At 37.7% G+C, this 22683-nt stretch overlaps 1 protein-coding gene across 11 annotated transcripts in view; it reads left to right on the top strand.

Annotated features, from left to right (window-relative positions):
• RUFY3 (RUN and FYVE domain containing 3) overlaps positions 1-14497 on the top strand; it is an 84869-nt gene extending 70372 nt beyond the window's left edge. For 5 of the 11 annotated variants that reach the window (XM_033412509.2, XM_033412510.2, XM_004283576.4 and 2 more), the window contains 7 exons: positions 411-508; positions 4582-4701; positions 5792-5891; positions 7760-7824; positions 10340-10367; positions 11134-11202; positions 13051-14497. In XM_033412509.2, the coding sequence (XP_033268400.1) occupies positions 411-508; positions 4582-4701; positions 5792-5891; positions 7760-7824; positions 10340-10367; positions 11134-11202; positions 13051-13194 (624 nt within the window). In that variant the 3' untranslated portion in view covers positions 13195-14497. Of the gene's footprint in view, positions 1-410; positions 509-2064; positions 4361-4561; positions 5892-7759; positions 7825-10339; positions 10368-11133; positions 11203-13050 lie in introns of those variants that run through there. The other 6 variants (XM_033412516.2, XM_004283577.4, XM_004283578.4 and 3 more) reach the window with 4 other exon arrangements.
• The last annotated feature ends 8186 nt before the right edge of the window (positions 14498-22683 follow it).

Raw genomic sequence — 22683 nt, 5'->3', positions numbered from 1 at the left:
TTGAGGCTAGCTACCAATAAACCACTTTAGGAATCGGTCTATCCTAGGATCCTGTATTGCTGTTCTGGAAAGTCATGGCCACTTTTTACATTGTAACTGGGCAAGAGGGTCTTTTTTATCCTATAAAATAATTTCTACTCTCCAGCCTAACTTGCCAACTGAGTTATATAGATAAATTGATGTACTTTCCAATGTTGATTTTTGAGACAAAACTGCATATAACAATACTAATCTTAAATGTTGCTTCTTGCTTTTTCTACACTTGGTAATTAACTGATATGCAAATACATGAGCATTTCTATTTCTCTAGTTCCTGCTTACCATTAGGTTCAAAAGGTATGTGTGATTTGTTTCAGGATTTTATGTTATATGCAAACATAAACATCACTCATAATTCTTTTCCATAACAGAGTTCAGACTTAGGAGTGAAACAGAAAAGTGAACTAAACAGTCGCTTGGAAGAGAAGACTAATCAGATGGCTGCTACCATTAAACAACTTGAACAAAGGTAAAAGTGCTGTTTCTTTAGTGAAACACTTAGGGCGTTCAGTCCTGGATGTGAAGAGAATGCGCTATGCATTTGGCAGAGAGTATGTGGGAATCTCCAAGCTTAACACCAGGCATGCAAGTAGAAAGCAAGCCAGTTAAATTTTGTGTTTTTTAAAGATGTCACTAAAAACCATTTTAGTGTCATGTGTTAGAGGAGGGATACTTACAAGGATGAAAGGACTTTTAAATCTGTTTGTGATTCTGTTACTGTTCATCACTCAGGTCTTTGAAGACTTTGGTGCTAGGTGATGGAGGGGTACTGAGGGCCCTTCTAATAACTGTAACCCCTTTCCCTCCTCTCTCATCTCCTTTTTCTCTCTGCTTTCTCCTGAATAGTTCTATAGCTTCTACTGTCACATCCCGCCCACACCTCTTAGATCTGTCGGTCTCCCGCTCTGTCCTCAATCTGGAGACCAGTCTTGCATTTTCATCCCCTGACCAGTTACTTCCCACCAGTACCTACAATTCAATCTGCCCAGAGTACATCTTCTCCCTATGCTACTCTTTTCTCTTTCTGTCTGAAGCCACCATGTTCTTCCTGATGACTCAGCTGCCAAGAGAAATGGCTAAGGCTTGAAGATTGAATGAGCCGCGGCACCCATGGTCATTAAGCGTTGCCAGCCTGTGTTGCTACCTGTTAACACCCACTGATCACCCTTCTTGCACCTGAGCAAAACTAAACTACTTACTAGACATGCCTCCCATTTTCCCCATCCATGTCTTGCCTAATAGTTTCACCAATTAGAAATGCCCTTTGTCTTCCCACTTCCTTGTTCTTCAGATACAATTTTTATGTTCAGGCTTCAATGCCACCTACCCAAAGCTTCCTCTAACACTCCTTCCCAGCTAAAAGTAAACTGCGAATTTGTACTAGTTGGAATTCCCATAGCCTTATATCCATACCTATCTATACTGCTTATAGCAATTCTGACTTTGTCCTACCTTATAAACCTTTATATACGTATCTTCTGATGAGAGTCTGAGTTCCTTGACATTAGTTAACTAATCCTTTAAGTTCCCTTGTTGGATCTGTCACAGTGCCTTGAGTGTGCAAGGCATTCATTTAGTAAGTGCATGGATGAAAGGGTGAATGGATGGCTTCTTTTATTCAGATGGCTCTAGACCAAGGTGGGTCCTGAACAGCACTGCATATTACTGTTGAATCAAAAGTTAATTGCAAATTAATAAATAAGCTTGAAAGCTCTGGTTTGGCTGATTTGAAATGAAAAAGTATCAGTCTATCTCGGAAGTTATCTAAGTGCTTGCTCATAGCAGTTATATGTTTATGATTTAAGAAATCAATTTTAGTGTTCATAAATTGTGTTTTTGAAATGTATCAGATTATTTTTCAGTGGATTTTTGGCTTGGCATTTAAAGCAGACAGAACTAAAATAATGACTTACCTCTTCAAGTATTATTAAGCTGACTTGTTCTCTTGCTATTTTTGTCTTTCCTATTTATTCATTTTCTCATTCCCCTTTCATTCCCATTTTTATTTGTATTGTATTAATATAGTGAGAAGGATTTGGTGAAACAGGCAAAGACCTTAAATAGTGCAGCAAATAAACTGATCCCAAAACATCATTAGGCATTTTACAGCTGGTCACCTCGCAAGTTGGATACCACAGCTTAATTGTAAAAGGAAGAAATCTGAAAGTTATTGCATTTATGCTCTGATTCTATATAAAATGTCACCAAACATTGAATTTGCTGGACTTTTTAAAAAAAACGTTTGATATATATAGGCTGTGTTTTCTTCTTCTTTATTTTCTCCCCAGAGTTAGAAAATTGAGTATAAGTTCTCAATTAAATACCAAATAAACTTTGAGAAATTACTTGAGTTGACCAATAAATAAACACACCATTAAAAAACATCCTAGGGAATTGAAGCTCTGTACCTATATGACTGATACCTTTACAGTCCAGTCCCCAACAATACCAGTTTCTAGGTGCGATGTCTGTGTCATTGAGCCTGTTCTGCCGTTGCGATGTAATGAACTAGAGGTGACTGCCACATGGTCTTGGACTCTTTTAAAGTAGTTCTGTGTCTCTTAGGCCATGACCCCTTTTCACTTTTGTCATCTAGGTTTAATCCCCAAGCCAAGGATAAGTACTTAGTATTCCACTACAGTTCTACTCTCAGTAACCAAGATTGCTTGCAACTATTTTGCCTTAGTGACTTTGGTGGGGGGCAGTGGGGTGAGGGTGGGGAACAGCATCCTTACATTTCTTTAAAGTCATAGAGATAAAGTTAGTGATTAGGTAACTTATGATAACATAATAATGTGGAAGCTTGGGAAAACCCTCCTAATATTTGTCATCTTCTACCTCTGCCATTTTCCTGCAATTCCACTTCCTATTTAGGTAGCTCAGAGAGAACAATTTTAATAAAAGCACACCTCTTCTATTAAAAAAAAAAATACGCTACACGTTTTTCACATCTATCCTGCTTTTCCTTTCGGAGTAAAGACAACAAGGCACAGACATGAGTGATGGTTTCCTGCCTCTTGTTCCTTGCTGGCAACGTTTACTTAAGAGTTTCTGTTACTTTTTGTTCAGATGGGAATTTGCTTAAGTTTCTAGGAGAATAACAATCTATTAGAAAACCATTTCAGAGTAGGAAATAGACAAATGATAAACATATTCATTATTATTATTTAGTCTAAAAATAAAGGTTCCCAGTAGGTATTCATAAACAATAATCAGCAGGGCTTCTTTTTCTAAGTGACCACAGATCTGACCATTCCTAGGCATTACATTGTAATAATCCTATAAATACTTTGATTTTTTTTAAAAATGACTTTTGATTTGGGGGAACAGGTGTTAGTTACATAAGCCTTTCTTCCTTCAAAAAGTCTTGGGAAAATTTTTGTTTTTCTGTTTTTTCTCATTCTAGTAGATTTGCAGCATTTCAGCTGCTTAAGTGGGGACAAAGATAACCCCTTTGCTCCCAGCTCTTGAAATTCTTTACTGTCTTCTTGGAAAAAAACAGAATTAAGAGAGTAAGATAGATTTCATGTGTGTTTTTATAGGTCCTTGCAGACTTGAACCAAGGTCAAGTCAAAGAAAATATGACCAACTTCATGGAAGAGCCTGTACTTTTGAACTTAGTTTATCTCTTATAATTTTGCACCTCTTCTTACCTTCATCAACCTTTTGTGGTGATGAGGTGCCTTTTCTATGAGCATTTGGAAGGAGTGCTCAAACACCAAAATAAAACATTTTAAAGACTATACATAGTAGCATAGTAGCATGCTCCCAGATTCTATTACAGAGAGCCCCAGATATTTCACCTTAGAACATGCTTCTTTATAGGTGCAAAGTTATAGGATATTTGGAAGAAAACATTCACAACCTTCCAGAGAATATGGTCAGGAATCTTATGCAGGCCCAGTGCTGAATTGTTTGTCCACTTAGTCACACACCAGTTGGTAGAAATGGAAAAGGAAAGAGATAGCCAAAGGCTTTTCATTATGTTAAATGTTATGTTAAAAACCCGAAGCCTGGGTAAAGGTTGATGTATAGTGTCCAGTGATTTAATATAATTTGTGGTGTAGGGAAGGGACCAGGAAAATGTTCTAGTTCCACATATAAGAAGGTAGTTGCCCATTTGCAAGTTCCAGTGAGTATAAAACAGAAATATAAAGTACCAAACCTATTAGGAAATAAAAACAAAAAAGTGGATTTAACTTTAATTACTATGTACTTGAGGTTGGCTTTGGATATGGATTTTCTAAAAAGTGATGTTTTATTGTTTATCATCTAATGGCTGTAAACTGTAGTACTAGAATAAAAAAAAATGGAAAATCAACTATTCCTCTGCCTGGTTCACCTTCATCTTGCTTTTTTTAAAGAATTTGTTTCTTCTCCATCTTTTCTCCCCCCATAATTTCTTCCCACGTCCTACAAAGTTTATTTTCCTCTCTCTGTCTCTTCATGCCCTTGGGTTGTTTTATTTTGTGTTTTGAACTTGGTCTTCCTCCCCACCATGGCTTGTGTTTTTTATCACAAGTTCATATGGCTCACATCCAGATTGCGCCAGGCTGAGCGAGGCCGCCAGTCTGCTGAATTGGACAACCGGCTCTTCAAGCAGGACTTCGGAGACAAGATCAACAGTCTGCAGCTGGAAGTGGAGGAACTCACCAGGCAGCGGTGAAGAACGGGTGGCTTTAGCGGCCAGGGTGGTCATGGGAAGTACTAAGGCCAGACAGCGAGAGAGGGGCGGTCTCCTGATCAAGCCATGTCTGTTTTGTCCTGCCATGTCCTTTCTCCAGAATTAGAATTCAGAAAGCTTCACATACATAAGCATTCCCAAAATCTCGTCAACATCTTTTGCCATCAAAGAATTAGGAAATTAGAACCCAAGATCCCAGGTAAATAGGATGGAGTAACAGAATTAATAGCCAACACAACACTAATAATAACAGGATTTCCTGAATTCTTACTGTGTGCCAAATACTTTACTCAGCACTTCATATGCATTCTCTCCTAACATCTTCCCATCGACCCTATTTGTAGGTGATCTTATTACCCCCACCTTCAGAGGAAATTGAGGCTCAGTGGGGTTAAATTGTCCAAATTCACACAGTTAAGCTAATAGGTAGCAACACTAATTTAAAAGCCAATTTCTCTGACTCCAAGCCCTTAACCATTCTTCCATACCGTCTCTCAAATGAGACTCAACTCTGTACCTAAGGCACTGACTTCAAACAAATAGAACTTTGCTGTTGGATATAAAAGCACACAGTTACTAAGGATACTAGTGGTTGAGGGTGTAACTGGGGATTAACTACGTAACTGTGAAGAGAGAGCAGCTAATTCATATGTAATGGGACTACAGAGTTAGTGCTTTCATACTGTATCTTGCTGAAAATTTAGAAATACTCTTTCAATTATAGTAAATCTTACTAGTTGTCATTCAGTTGACCACAACTTTTCATTAAGAGTTAGTATTAAATGTTGCTATTCGGAGCCGTGACCCTCAGGCACTGGGAGATCTGAAAGTGCATTCTTAATCATCCAAGGAAGATTAAACACGTTGAATGTATTTCAGTGTTACTGGTTTGATTGTATTGTATTTTAGTACTTTAAAACCTGGTTGTCCATATATATCTGGTATACTTTTTATTAATCAAGTATTAAAATTTAATTACTGAACTCTAAGAAAAGGGTTTGGCATTCTTTAGAAGATAGGCGTACAGAAATCCAAATTTTCATCGTTTTTCTCTCCCACCTATCCCAGGAACCAGCTTGAGTTAGAACTAAAACAGGAAAGAGAAAGAAGGTTACAAAACAACAGGAGCATCCCAGGAAAGGGTTCCCAGAAGCCAGAACCCAAAACGGTAATATTTGTTATTCCCATGTTTATTTACTTAATTTTTAGAGGCTACCTTGATGGGCCGGACAGTTTTCTCTTATGGAACACATGCTTAATTGCTATGGCCTTGAGTACGTAGGTGGCAGGCGAGAGCTGGAGTAAACACATGGAGGCTTGATTCTGAGTCTGCCCCTGGGTCACTCTAACTTGAATTCATTTGGAAAAGGGGATTAATGACCATAATTCCCAGTGACCATCTTATTCCTTTCAGTTTGTTAAGTAAGATTATTTTAGTATCTAATATTTTTAATAATATGGTATAGTCATCCCTCCCCAACCCTGAATTGCCCTTTGACAGAATTGTCTTAAATATGGATTCGCTTCTGTACACCTTTTTCAAGTCATGAAGATTTCAATTTTAGTATACTCAAGGTACTTCTCTTGGGAAAATTAGAAAAAAAGGGAATTAGGAACGGGGAAAGGAAGGTAATATAGGGTGGTTTAAAGAGCAGGAGTAGAAGCTGCTACAGAACAGTGTTAGGAAAGAGACCTCCAGCAACCTGTAGTGGTGAGAGATCTAACATTGGATTACGATCATCTCTGGGACCCAGGAAACCGAGCCACTCTCTTCAATAATAAAATCAGGAAAGCGTGAAATACTTTTTCTGTCAAATACAGGGGAAAAAATATCTTCTTTGTAAATATTATATATAACAAAGCAGGACAAATTTATAAGCTTTTTAAAATTTCTAGAGAGTGAGCTGCTAATTTGCTGGAGAGTAGAAAAGTGGTGAATGGAAATTTATTACACCTCTAATGTAACATGTGCAAAGAACCATTCTCTGTGTAGCAGGCTGTCTTTATTATCTTAGTTTAGTGAACATAAAATCTACGTATAAGGGCTTACAGAGATTTACTTAAAATCTTGGCCTGTCTTATCCTGTTTTTCCAGTGAGGCCTTAGATTTCTCAATCTTGAATCGCCGTGCAGTGCGAGCCTTTCCAGGAGTGGTCTGAGAACGTACATGCTCCTTTTAGAGGCTGATGGGCAAGGAGTTCAAGGCAGACAGCAGTGTTTGTGCCACAGGAAGAATCTGTCCCCCCAAAACTGCCCAGGCAGGGCTTAGCAGCATTGGTAGAAATGCAGTTTGGAATTTTCCATTGGTCCTTCAGAGTAGAAAACTCCTCGAGTCGTATAGGCTATAGAAGTTGTCATGATACTGAGGCAACTACTTGACCGAGCGTCTAGAGGATTACACAGTCTGCTGGACATGGCCATGCTCGGTTTCACTAGCTGTCCAGAGCTCAGCTGGGGGTTTGTGTGTGTGTATGTTTTTGTTTCTTTTTTTTTTCCTAAGAAGTAACTGATACCTTGAAGCCACTTTGTAAGTAAATAGGATACATTCTGAATTTCATTTGAGTCTCAAGCATTAAAGAAAATATGTACTCTGAAAATCATTTGTTGCAAACCCTATCAGAATCATTTGTTAAGAAACTATTTGGAACAAAGAATGATGGAAAATATCTCGAAAGTTAAACTCCTTCCCTAATTAAAAAAAAAAAAAAGGGCTTCCCTGGTGGCGCAGTGGTTGAGAGTCCGCCTGCCAATGCAGGGGACACGGGTTCGTGACCCGGTCTGGGAAGATCCCACATGCCGCGGAGCGGCTGGGCCCGTGAGCCATGGCCGCTGAGCCTGCGCGTCCGGAGCCTGTGCTCTGCAACGGGAGAGGCCACAACAGTGAGAGGCCCGCGTACCGCAAAAAAAAAAAAAAAAAAAAAAAAAAGCTGCTTAGCTTTATACCCAAGCTAAGACAATATAGAAGAAAATGTCGGCAGCATCATCATTGTTTAGCAGTCTGAATAATTAATAAATTGGGCTGTTTTCTTTTGGCAGGATGAGAAGCACAAAATTCAAGAGGAAAATGTTAAACTAAAAAAGCCCCTGGAAGAAAGCCACAGGTGTTTATTAATGAAGTATTAACTAAGATATAAAGCTATTTTGGGGTGGTGGGGAAAAGGGAGCTTTTGATATACACTGGCAATGACACAGACCAGACACTGACTTGTAATATTAATATTTCAGAAAGACATTTTGAAGGGGGAGTGAATAAATAACAAGCCAGATATTAAACCAAACTCATTTAGTCCATTCCAGAAGAAAGAAAGAAAGAAAGAAAGGTGATCAAGCTGTCCTCTGATTCTTCCCTGGTTAATCCCCAAACTATCACTTAAAGGATTATGTCTAATCTAATCTTTACTGGATCAGTAGGACAAGTAAATGAAGCACAAACCATAGCATTTCCTAGGTTCTTAAATGTACTTGGGCATGACTTGTTTCCACCTAAGTACTAAGTGAAAGGCAGCTATGTTTCAAATAAATACTCTAATTGCCCTTACTTTTTTTGTCTTAAGGAGAAAAACAGTTTTGCTTTATTCCTTTTTCTTAACTCTTCATCTCATTTCCCCGCAACGAAGAACATGGGATCGTTCCAAGGAAGTTGACTTTTAACAATTATTTTAACAACAAAACATTACATACTGCCACTGTATTAAAAAATGAAGAAGGTCCAACTATGTGACATTCTGGAAAAGGCAAAACCATGGAGATAGTGATTGCCAGGGCTTAGAGGATGTGGATGGATGAATCGGATTTTGTAGGGCAGTGAGAATACTCTGTATGACACTATAATGATAGATACATGTCATTATACATTTGTCCAAACCCACAGAATGTACACCACCAAGAGTGAACCCTAAGGTAAACTATGACTTATGATGTGTCAGTTTAGGTTCAATGACTGTAACATCAGGTACCACTCGGGTGTGGAATGTTGATAATGGCTGGAGGGTGGGAGGTCCAACAGAATATATGAGAAATCTGTGTCCTTTCTGCTCAGCTTTGCTGTGAACATAACACTGCTCTAAAATTTAAAGTCTATTATTAATGACAACAACAAAAATAGATTATTATCAAGGAAAGATACCATAGAGGGATTTTGAGAGACCTATACAGTATACATTTTTGGCAGCTGTACCTGTCCAGCCTTTAATGCCTTAAGAATGAGATAGGGTGTCATCTGGAGCAAAACTAGCTGCTGGGGAAGATAAATCACACAGTCCAACAGTAGGCTGATTTTGCAGGTACTTAGCCTAAACTGCTCTTCCTCACCTCCAAGGCCAGAATGATTCCAGTACCTTTAAGTTTACTCCCAAAGAACATGGTCTGATCTAGCACCAGCCTTATTAAACTACAGTCCATCTAACATTATAGATCAGCATGGGCCATGGGAAGGAATTAGACCACAAAATTAACCAGGGCTCAAAAGGGCCTTTCAGAGTCAGCCACGTTCCAGACTAAAATCAAGTCATTTACATTCAAGAGGGTCTTACATGCCAGGTTCTGATTTTAGGCCCTGGGAATATAAGACAATACAGTTGTCCCTCGGTATCCAGGGTGCCAGGAGCCCCTTCAGATACCAAAATCCATGGATGCTCAAGCCCCTTACATAAAATGGCCTAGTACAATGAATATAACGGGCTCTCTGTATCTGTGGGTTGCTCATCTGGGGATTTAACCAACCACAGATGCGGAACCTGATATAGGGAGGGACAAGTGTACTACCTTATATTTGTATTGTGCTCTGCAGCTTAAGAAGTGTGTCACATTCATTATCTCCTTACAAAAGTTTAATCATCCATTCCTACTTTACAAGTGAGAAAACTGAGGCCCACAGAGAGGCCCCAGTTGCCTCTCCTTATCATGTCTTCTGTTTTTAAGCCCTTTGTCTCTGCACTATATAATAGCTGCTGCCAGGGCCTATCCTGGCCAGAACTGCAATCCTAAAACATACCGAGATTTCCTGGGGTTGTGGTCCAAGGAACAGCTGAAAACCTGGTAACACTGATGGTCACACTGCCACTCAACCAAAGAGAACTGGAACCATTGTAGATCTGTGGTCCGTTTTTCCCAGAGCTGAGGCTTTGCTGAGGAGGAGGCTTTGCTTCTCCTCTTGTATAAGTTCGGTTCCAAGTTGGGAAGATCGGGGTTAGCTCAGCTGGTATCATGAAGCAATATTTCAATCTGAATGGGTACGTGGGAGAAGGGACTAATACGTGACATATGATAATGGGTAGGTTTCCATAATATTGGATAGGAAAAAAGCTATTAAAAGTATGGCCTTGGCCATTGACGTTTTACAGGTTGGGAAACATAACCACTATTTTCTCGGTTAGTAAAAAGGGAACAAAATTTAACTCCAATCTATTTTTAAACAGGAAGCTACTAGCATAATGTAGGATCATATTCTAGTAATAGATTTAACAACCAAAATTTCCTCTCTTTGGAGGTCAACATTAATAATTACTTTGGTCTCAGCAACATAAAAGAACCATGGTATTGCTTTTTGTGTGCTTCTGAAATGATTAAAAAGGAAATATGTTGCTATTAGTTACTGTTTCTACTTTCCCATTGTAGGCTGCCGTCTCACCCTGTGAATGAACAGGTAACTGAGTCTCCTGTCCTAAAACACCTTGTATAAATTAAATAGTTGGCTGGACCATGCCTAGCTGTACACAAGGCAGCAAGGGAGGTAGATGAATGCATACAGGCCTCTGCTTCCCATCCTTTTAATAATATCCTGAACAAACATGCATTTGGCTGAAACGCTCACAGGAAGTAGCACAGTTTGGAGCAATTTACTAAGTAAACAGCAGCTCTTAACTTCCTATCTGAGATTCTCTTTGACATACCACGGGACCTGAGAGCTCACTGTACCTCCCTTTCCCTTAGTCTTCCCTTATATAAAATGAAGAGAAAAAATACTTATTGATCACTTAGAAATAACCAAACATTTACAAATATAGTGGTAGATGACAACTCCATGAGAAAACTGATAAATGCTACTATGTCTGAGTCACTGCTGTCATCTATCTATTAGGATATAATGATGCCTACTCCCTCCATTCTTGGTGATAGAATAAGACAAGAGGGATGGGGCTTCCTTTTTTTAGCTTTTTACATTTATATACGTGAATTTTCTTTATATAGATAAAATCACGTTACTTTATTATAAAAATTAAAAGAGCACCAAGGAGAATGATAGGATTATCAGAGTTGTATATAAGGTGGTGAGACTGTATGTAATTTGTTCTAGTTTCCAGATAGCCTGTAGTGTGATTATGTTAATTTTGTAACTAAAAAATGCATATTCTGAAAATACTGGTCTTTCCGGGGCTAAGGGAAACTAACCGGCTCACTGTGTGGTTTAGGATCAGCCGCTGCCCTCCGAAAAGCCACAGATGTGTCAGCTGTGCCAGGAAGACTGCAGTCTAACAAAGGTAACAGTGGCGAGAAATGAACAGGTTCTTCACAGGGACACCCACTGCACCACCAGCCGCTTCTCACGATAGGGACTTCACTGTATAGAGTGCAGAGAGTGGGGAGAAAAGCAAAAGGAGCAAGCATTTAGTGTGTACCTATTTTTTTTCAGTCCTATTAAGTCATGTTAGTAAGTCCCCATTAAAATATTAAATACAAATTAACTATATAAGTAACTTAAAACAAACATAAATTTGTAAGTAAATATTTATTGAGTGCCTACTATGCGGAATGTACTATTCCATGTGCCGGAGAAAGAGTAATGAACAAAATGTAGACCGAGTCCCAAGTCCTTGTTCTTGTTAAGCTTGTGTCCCTTGTGCCATCATTATATAAAGAACCTTGGGCTCAGAGGTGTCAAGTGAATTATCCCAGTTACTGAAAGCCCAGATGCAACCTGACTCTGGCTCCAAAGTCTATACGCCTTCCAGTACTCCATCCTGCTTAGTACAGAGAAGATAGGTTGGGGCGGGGTGGGGGGTTGGGTTCTTTGGTTCTTTGAATTACTTGGGGAAACAGCCTCTGAGAGGGAAATGAGCTCTTTCTCCACCAAATCACTTGTTCTCCCCTTGGATCCTCAAGGGTCTCTGCCTAAACCCCTACCCAGCTTGTTATCCTAGAGTCAGCAGGGTGAAGGAAGCATGCAGGAAAAGTAAGTGTCTTTGACAGCCGTAGCTGTGCCTTGTTCACAGTAGGATCCCCCAGCACCTAATATGGTACCCAGTTCATAGTAGATGCTCAAGAAATGTTATGGACAAATGAATGTCAGAAACAAGTGCTTAGAAGAGAAGGAAACGTGCCCAAATTCTGGGTTACAACCTGCGTGCCACCATTTGCGATCCTGCTAAATTTTAACAAGCAAAATTGTAGCATGACCTAGTCTTAAATTAGCAGAAGCAGATAAAGATGAACTGCCTTTATGGAATTGGAAGTTGTAATTAGAGAAATGTGCTCCCAAACAGAAGAAGCTGCTAATCTAATTCTGGCTTTTCTTTTCTAAGCCATGCAAACTAACTGCAATATGTCAGAGGAAGATTCCTCCCAGGCTTTCAAATAAAAATGACCCCCCCAGCTCTGCTGCACCCTCAAGAAGATGAATTGTTTGGAGAAAAGTAGCATTATTTATGGGGGAAATCATTCTTCACAGCCTTTAAATAGGGACCCTTGGAGCTATGTGTGCACCAACCTATCACAGTTTTACCAGTGGCACTGCCATAATGACCCACATGCTGTCCCACAGTTTGGCCACTAAAGACTCAAAATGCTTAATAAAGAGACTAACTTCCCAATAAAAAGGATGCAGGAAGCTGTGCTCCTGCTGCACTGATAACCCCAAAGGATGTGCTTGTAGAGCATCACAGGAAAGCACTGAGCACATTAGTGTATTAGAAATTATACTTTCAGTTCATGCTCAGCAAAGTTTTTAATCTTATGTCAGTTACCCAACCCTACCCATGGCTAGGTCACTGCCTGCCTTATTTGAAGTATGCTTGGGTAATTGCAAACTAATTTTAGAATTAGCCCACCTAAAGGTGAATATAAATGAAAGTATATATTATAAAGATAAATAATTATTGTATCTGTTCATTTGCATTCTGTGGAAATGCTTCTCTTCATTTAAATCTAAGAACTAGACTGTATGCTTCTTTGTAGACAGATTGTTTAGTTAGATACTGTGTGGCACACAGCACACATTCAGCCAGTATTTTATTAGACATTGAGCATCTATCATATTTGGCCTCTTATATCCCATGCATCCTTATGCCCTGCTCTTCTGTTACCCACTTGATCTCCCCCTCTCCTTGTAGAATGTGTGTAAGAACTGCAGAGGAACCTTCTGTAATGCCTGCTCAACAAACGAACTGCCTCTTCCTTCAAGTATCAAGCCTGAGCGAGTTTGCAATCCCTGTCATGACCATCTGATGAAACAATATTCCAGCAGCCCATTGTAAGACTGGAGTCTGAGATCTGGACCAAAATGTCCCTACCTGTGTTAGATGTCAGGATCCCCTAGAGCCCAGACTTTAGAATCAACTCAAGAATTGACAGGAATGATTTAAATAAACCAGGTCCAGGGAGAAAAGGCAGTGGTTGGCAGTACTGGAATTTTGCTCATTTTCTCTAATGACTGTATGAATAAAAGTTACTCAGTTGAGCCTCTCTCTGCTAAATCTAAACAACCCCACTTTGGAGCATTTGGAAGGGCTGTTCATTTTTATGAATAGTGATACTACTACTGGGGTGGATGTTATAGGAGAGAGGGTCCTTGGCGGATAAGAATAAAAAGGAAAACAATCATCCCTCTGTTACATTCTCAGATTCAAGAGGAAAAGAGAATTGTTAACTGAGATTGAAATGACAGATGTTACATATTTTCCCAGATGCTGCTAGACACAAACATTATTTCTTCTTTACCCCCACTAACTACCTCTTCTTTAAAGTATCTCTACCAAACTGTGAACCCAAACTCAGGGAAAATAAATTAAAGAGTAATATAAATTTTGAATGTACTTAAAACTATTATAATATATTATAGTTTTAGGACCAGAATTTTCTAGTTCTGGCCTACATGTGTTTTCATTATCGGAATAAGGAGGAAGAACATTTGCTGTTTTTCCACTTAGTGACTTCAAAACTAAGTATCTGCCCTTTTCAGAATCCCCTACTACACAACAAGCCCGCCTTCCCCACTCCCTCTTTCCTCTCAGTCATGGAAATTATAAGGGGTTTTAAAGATAGGGTTTGACTTTTGCAAGTAGGAAGTATTGAAGCAAAGCTATGTCGGGTGTAAAGTAAAACAAATTTAATTTGTCTTGGCTGAGAATAATTAGCTTAGAATATTTATTAAATTCTTTTGTGAATTAAGAGATCCCTTATTCCAGGCTCAGATTCAGAACTGGTAGGCAAGGTTTCTTGGAAAGTAAGATACTTCAACATCTCTTAGTAACAAACCCTTTGGGGAAAAAGAGGGAAGTGCATTCAGCAGGGGAAGGAAAAGAAATGGGTTTATGCTCTTTTGATTATGTTACATGTGTCTAGATTGTTTGATTCCAGTTAAGACCTAAGAAGATATGATTCTGTAAGTGGCTTAGAATTATGGGGTGGAAACATCCTGGAACTATGATATTTGATAAATTCTGTCTCCTGAAAAGGGTTACAGCCCAGAAAAAGAGTTGTTATTCCAGAGGTCTGACCTGTTACTTGGTGAACCTGAGTTTTAAGAGTACTAGAGAAAAATAAAACCTAATAATTCTAGCCTCGTTTGTTGTCATTTTTTTCCCTTTAAATAATATTTATTTCTTGTGATTCTTCATTCTCCTTATTTTTTTACCACATATATGTGCCAGCACTGTTCTAAGTGCTACAGATAATGTGGGGAATTATCCTGAGTTAGCAAAAGTTATTTTATAATTAATTTTGAATTAAATTGAAAAGAGGCCACATGGAATGTAAGGAGGAATAAGTAATTAACCACTTGAGATTTGATTTTGAAATGCACATAAGCTATACAGCATTTCGTTTTTGTTTTTTTTAATAAAACAAAGCTCCAAAGATCTGTTATTAGTGCAGCTGCCCACAAAAGCAAGGGGACCAAGTCATGAATACCTCGACTTAATGTTAGGCCTTTCTTCCTTGAAAATTGTGCTTTCCACCATTTAGCATCACCAAGAATAACATACTTAGGAATAAACTTAACCACACAGGTAAAAGACTTGTACACCAAAAACTACAAAACATTGCCAATACTACCCAAAACCATCTACAGATTCAATGTAATCTCTATCAAAAATCCCAATATTTTTGGCAGAAATAGAAGCATTCCTGTAGAACCTCAAGGGATGCCTAAATAGCCAAAACAATCTTGAAAAAGAACAAAATTGAATGTCTCTCACACTTCCTGATTTCAAAACTTACTACAAAGCTACAGTGATCAAAACAGTATGGTACTGGCATAAAGACAGACATAGTGACCAATCGAATAGAGAGCATAGACATAAACCCCCACATATATGGTCAAATTATTTTTGACAAGGGTGCCAAGACTATTCAATGAGGAAAGGAAAGTATTTTCAAAACTGATGTTGGAAAAACTGGATATCCACATGCCAAAAATATTAAAAGGGACCTTTACATCATATACAAAATTAACTCGAAATGGATCAAAGATCTGAACATAAGGGCTAGAACTATAAAACTCAGAAGAAAACATAGAGAAGAGAAAGACTCATGATATTGGATTTGGTAGCAATTTCTTGGATAAGACACCAAAAGCACAGGCAACATAAGAAAGTATAGGTTGGGCTTCATCAAAATTAAAAACTTGTGGAGAAACTGGAACTCCTGTGCACTGTTGGTGGCAATGTAAAGTGTTACAGCCACTGTGGAAAACAGTATCGTGGTTGGTTCATAAAGAAATTAAAAGTTCCATTAATACAGCAATTCCACTTCTGGGTATATACCCAGAAATGAAAACAGGGACTCGAACCAATTATTCATACACCCACATTCATAGCAGCATTATTCACAATAGCCAAAAAGTGAAGCAACCCAAGTGTCCATTGACTGATGAATGGATAAACAAAATATGACAGATACATATAAGAGAGTAGTATTCAGTCTTAAAAAGGGAATTCTGACACATACTACAACATGGATGAACCTTAAGGACATAAGTGAGATAAGCCAGTCACAAAAGGACAAGTAGGTTTCCACTTGTTTGAAGTGCCTAGAGCAGTCAAATTCATAGATAGTAGAATGGCAGAGATGAAGTAAAATGGTGGTTACCAAGGACTTGGGGAAGGGGGAAATGGATACAGAGTTTCAGTTGGGGGAAGATGAAAAAGTTCTGGTGATGGATGGTAGTGGTGGTGTTTGCACAATATGAATGTACTTAATGCCACAAAAATGTACACTTAAAAATGATTAAAATGGTAAAGTTTGTTATGTATATTTTACCACGATTTTTAAAGTACCATGCTTTCCAGTCGGATACAGAAAATAATTAGATATGTATGTGTATATGGCTGGTACACAGACATAAAGCCCCATCTGCTGAGAGGGTCTGGAAGTCGACACCCCAGTAGCACTGGGCACACCCAATGCCCAATCTTTCATTAGAAACCAAACCTTGGTTTCTAATATCATTCTCCAATAAAAGGAACCAGGACCCCTTGGAGAAATGGCTGATTCTCAAAGGGATACAGGAACAAGCTAAAAGCTCCCAATGAGTAAAGCTGAAAAAATGTGAGCAGAATAACGTAGAATAGGATTATTACCCAGAGTATAAAATACCTACGAGTCCATATTAATATAAAGGATTAAATAAATGGTGAAGAAATGTCATCTCTCCTATACAGAAAAATTCCAAATAATTTACGTAGCTACTATTCTTTCAGGTAAGTGGAGCTTACCTCCCCACCTCTTGAATCTGGGCTGTGCTTAGTAACTTCGAGAAAGGAGACTATAGAAAGAGAAAAAAGGAACTTTATAGTAACCTAGGAGACACTATTTTGATCAGGTGATCAAAATTCACATGGTCAGTGATAAGTCATGTTGATAACATGAATCCTTGATAAGATGAATGCAGTGAGAATGACACCTTTGTATTCTTTCTCTGCAAAACCAATAACCCCAGTCTAAACATGAGAAGAACCTCCAATTGAGGGACATATAACAAAATATCTGACCAGTACTCCTTAAAATTGTCAGGTCATCAAAAACAAGAAAGACTGAGGTTAAGGAGACACGAAGACTAATGTAATGTGGGATCCTGGAGTGAAAGATACTAGGGAAAAGCTAATAAAATCTGAATGAAGTCTGGAATTTAGTTAATGGTTATGTACTAAAGTTAGTTGTGACAAATATATTGTAGGAATGTAAGATGTAAACAGTAGGGAAATTGGGTGAGGTAGTAGTAGGAATTCTACTTTTGCAACATTTTTGTATATGTCAAGCTATTTTGAAATAAAGTTTATTTAAATTTTAAAAATCGTGCTTTCATACTCAAAACAACTACAGGTCTGACCTAATAGAACTTGACTAAACTCCCTAAATGCAGTTTATTTCCAAATAGAATCTGAGAATTTTCCTCAGCATGAGGATTTTAAATCAGATTTATAGCTCAGCACAACGTCCTTGGTTCATTCATTATTTACAGTCAAGTTATAAAAATGTATGATAATTTGAAAAGATACATGCACCCCAATGTTCACTGCAGCACTATTTACAATAGCCAAGACATGGAAGCAACCTAAATGTCCATCAATGAATGGATAAAGAATGGAATATTACTCAGCTAAAAAAAGAATGAAATAATGCCATCTGCAGCAACATGTATGGTCCTAGAGATTTATCAAACTGAGTGAAGTAAGTCAGACAGAGAAAGACAAGTATATATCACTTATTAGTGCAATCTAAAAAAAAATGATACAAATTAACATATACAAAATAGAAATAGACCCACAGACATAGAAAACAAACTTATGGTTACCAAAGGGGAAAGCAGTGGAGAGGGATAAATTAGGAGTTTGGGATTAACATATATACACTGCTATGCATAAAATAGATAACCAACAAGGACCTAATTTACAGCACGTGGAACTGTACTCAGTATTTTCTAATAACCTATATGGGAAAAGAATCTGAAAAAGGATAGATATAGATATGTATAACTGAATCACTTTGCTGTACACCTGAAACTAATACAACATTGTAAATCAACTATACTTAAATTTTTTTAAAAAAAATTTAATGGAAATAAAAAACACCTAGTAATAAAAAATAGTGAAAGTCAGGAAAAAAATGTATGATTTAAATTCTTAAAAGGGAATTTAACCATTCTGTAAAAGGACTCCAGGTATGGCCTAATGATTTTGAAGTAACTCTCAGGGCCCTCGCCTATATTACAGCCTCATTTCAGCTTTGCCCAAGAGAAAATGTAGCCCTTTTTAAAGAATTATATTTCAGAAGTAAGTGGCATGTTTTGATATATAGTAAAGCATCTTTCTAATAACTTAGCCTAATAACCCCACAAATGTTCTCCCAGGTCAAATCTTAATGATTCTTAGACATTTGTTAGCTTGGGGATTGTCAATTATTGAGGTTTTCTATTTTATTCTCAACATTCCTGAGGACAGTTGATTTTGTTGTTAACACATTAATTACTTTTGTATAAGAGATTTTGCAAGCATGTCAATCTACCAAATCAGAAATCAAGGATCTGATAAGCACAGTTTCTATACCTAGAATAAAAGACAAACTTTATTCAAAGACAGCATATCATCTTGAAATGTAAACATAGTTAAAAATAGAACCAGAGACCAACTGTAAGCAGTGCTGAGGATGTCAGATTCCTGAGTTAATAACTAAGCTTGGTAAAGAGAGAGGACTCAGGACTCTAATGGGTAGTGGGGTAGAAAGACTGAACAAGTCTCCAGGCAGCAGTACTACCATGCCATTTTGGGGTGCTGCTTTTCAGCAGATTAGGATCATTCATATTCAATTATAAGGTCTATCACAAATAGTTTACTCCTGTAAATTAGAGCAGGTTAAAAATTAGCCCAATATTATCACTTGTATTCCCCCATTTGCTCTCTTGAGGGGACAAGAAATGGATGGAATTACTGCCAGCCTATCAGAAATTCTGAGTAACTTGGTTTCTCAGTTCTGGTCTTTATTCCCAAATGTCATCATCAAGTGGCAGAAAGGTTGAGAGCCTCTTTATTTCAGTTAGAACCAAGCACGTTTTGGGATCACAAGTCTTTGAATACACTTGTGAAGTTTCACAGGCTTCAAATTTAGTCTGGATCATTTGAGAAGCTTATTCTTAAATGTACCTTGGTGATCCTTGTGGGTTTCACTGAGCTGTCCATATTCTACAGTCTACATTGGCTACACAACTTCATGCTTTATCACCAGGTGCTTTCAAAATCATTTCACCGGGATGTCCTAATTCTGACACAGAACCTAGAAGCCATAAAAGGGGAAGATTTAAGAAATCTACCACATAAAAACAATTTCTGCCATGATAAGCAAATAAAGTGACAAACTGTCAGGGGGTGGGGGGGGCAGTATTTAAAGCCAGCTCATTGCAAGGTCTCCTGCCAATTAAGCCAATTAATTAAGAAAAAGACCAAACACAATAGAAAAGTGCTCATTTAACATCACTGAAAGGCCATCAGCGAAACTCAGCTTGTGGAAAACCTCTAAAGGTTTATTGCATTTCTTCAACAAATAAGAAGGGAAAAAAGAAATGGAAGGGGAAACATTAAGATTAAAAGAAATAAGAAACAGGCACTTCAATTTCACTAAAGATATCTGAATGGTCAATAAGCTTATGAAAATATGCTCAACATCATTTATTGGGACAGCAAATGAAAACCACAATGAAATACCACTATCTACAGAATGGCTAGAATTACAGGCTGAAAACATCAGATGGTGAGGATGTGGACCAACTGGAACTCTCATATTGTTTGCGGGTGTTTAAAACAGGATGACCACTCTGGAAAAGGGTATGTCAATTTCTAGTAAAATTTAAAATATATCAACCTTGCAATTTAGGATATTCTACTAAGTACTTACCCAAAAGAAATTAAAACGTGGGTCCACAAGAAGCCTTGCACAGGATATTCACAGCAACTTTATTCATAATAGCCAAAAACTGGAAACAGCCCAGCGCCCACAAGCTGTTCACCCGACAAGTGAAAGGTTAAACTATAGCATATTCATACAATGGAATACTACTCAACAATGAAAAGGAACAAAGAGCTGAAACACATAGATGAATCTCAACACATGCTGAGAGGAAGAAATTTACACAATAATACATACTGATTCCATTTCTATGAAGTTCTAGAATAGGCCAAACTAATCTATGGTGAAGACAAAATCCTAATAAAAAGGGATGGGAGAGGTACAGGAATTGACTACAGAAATTTTCTGCCGTGATGGAAATGTTCCATAGCTTGTATAAGGGGTTTGGGTTACACAGCTGTATGTCAAAACTCATCAAATTAATATTTGTTCAATTCACTGTAAATTTTACCTCAAGAACAAGAAGTCTACTTAATGATATGGATGCCACAAAGCTTAAAATTCAAGTATAGATGTCTACAACTTTGACACACATAAAGAAAAAAGACTGATGGGTGCACAGATACATGATGAAGAAAATATGGCAAAATGTTACTTGTAGAATCTAGGTGGTAGGTATAGGCATGTTTTTAATCCAACTTTTCCAGATACTTGAATTTTTTTATTAAAACATGTTGCAGGGGAAAAAAGAGACATAATAACCATTGCAATGTGTGGACTGTTGTTCAGATCATGATTCAAATATACTTTTATAAAATGACATTTCATATAGATATTTGATAAGAAATTAGTATTTTTAGGAATGATGGTACTTTTTAAAGTCTTTTTTTTAAAAGAGATGTACACTGAAATATATCCAGATAAAATGATGCTGTCTTGAAGTTGATTTAAAATTAATGAGGATAAGTAGATGGGGATTATAAGAGAAAAAGAAAAATGGGGAGAGGATATGAAGACAAATTTATAAGAAAAAAAATCCCAAAGCCCCTTAAACGTGAAGAAATGCTCCATCATAAGAGAATACCATTCTGTGTTTTTTTTTTAACCTTGGCAGATTGGCAAAGAACAGATTGCTAATACACTGTGTTGGGGGGCTATGGGGAAATGGACACTTGCATTGCATTGCTGGTGCAAACTAAGGAAAAACAAATTATAGATATCAATTGAATTTTAGATATAAATTACAAGTGCACATACTCTGATCATTTATCCTACAGAGAAATTTATGTATGTACAAAATGATACAAATTTATACAAGGTAATTCATTTCAGCAGTATAACAGCAAAAGGTTGGAAACAATTTACATCTTCATCAGTAAGGACAGGTTAAATGAAATACACCCACACAGTACAATCATTTTAAAAAATGAGGAAGGATTTTATATACGGATATAAAATATTTAGAATGTAATTAAATGGGAAGAAATGTACAGAATAGTATGGATACTATGCTATAATTTATATTTTTTAAATAAATGAAAATGCCTATTAATATTTGCTTATCTATACAGTAAAATCACTGGAAGTTTACATTAGAAACTGATAACAGGGTTGCCTGAGAAGGGGAACTAAGTGGCTGAAGTATAGGATGGGAAGGAAACTGCTCACCGTATAGCCCTTCATATCTCTTGAATTTTATTTCCTTCAAAAAACCACAAAATTTAAAAATTATTCTATTTATTTTCGTATCATCGAGGTTTAAGAACCAAATTAAACCTTCCTATATCCTCTTCCTGAAATTCAGTAAGAAAACCACCCAACTAAAAAAACTGGGCAAAAGATCTGCACACCTCACCAAAGACAATATGCCGATGCAAATATATACAGATGTCAACATCCTGCACATCATGGCACTGCGAATTAAAACTAAGTATCACTACACACCTATTAGAATAGCTAAAATTCAAAACACTGACACCACCAAATGCTGGCAAGGATGAGTTGCTACAGGAACTCTCATTCTTTGCTGGTAGAAATGCAAAATGGTTCAGCCATCTTGGAAGACAGTTTGGCAGGTTCTTACAAAACTAAACATAGTCTTACCATATGATCCAGCAATCACACTCCTTGGTATTTACCCAAATGAGTTGAAATCTTATGTATACATAAAAACCTACACACAAATATTTATAGCAGCTTTATTCCCTTCGTACAAACTTCAGAGATTTATTTTCTGATCTGCTGAATTCAGGCGGGAAAAATGTATTCCTACTACATTAGAGCAATTTTTTTTTTTCAAAGCCCTGGAACTTAGGCACTTTACTGCTGAGAGATACCACTCTACTCTATAACACAGGCCCTACCAATTGAACGTGAACCCTTTCACATAATTTAGGGAAAACTCTCAAAATAATGGAATGTTTTAAATTATAAAATGATCAAGATGTAATCCAGAGAAAAATCTCCAAGTGAGAACCCGCTAAGGGACTGTTTAGGGCAGAGGATGCCAATAGGGCATGTTAACTAATAATAAGCAGGGTCACTGCCTCAAAATGTCACATAGATGGAAGTGGCTTTCTCCTGCTTCTTTCTCTCCACACCACAGAAGTGAGAAAGATTTAGAGCCTACTGCTCCACAGCAGAATCAGTCTCCCTTGCCACCTGGCAGAAGCGTCTGACCCAGACGTGGAAAGACAAGCACAAAATGGTTCTGCTTAATTCCCTGGCAGAAGTGAGTATATCAGATCAGATCACAATCTTCAACAATCTTCTCCTTGGTATTTACATGCTCCTTATGCGTCTTCCCTTGCAATTCCTTTGAGCTAGCCAAAGCAGGATATGGGTAACCTGGACATATCCAACCCCACTATTTCTGAGAGCTTTACCACAAAGGAAATTATAAAGAC

Source organism: Orcinus orca, chromosome 4 (assembly GCF_937001465.1).
Source record: "Orcinus orca chromosome 4, mOrcOrc1.1, whole genome shotgun sequence".
Taxonomy (NCBI): Eukaryota; Metazoa; Chordata; class Mammalia; order Artiodactyla; family Delphinidae; genus Orcinus; species Orcinus orca.
Note: the sequence above shows the minus strand (reverse complement) of the source record. Positions and strands in the feature narration are given on the sequence as shown.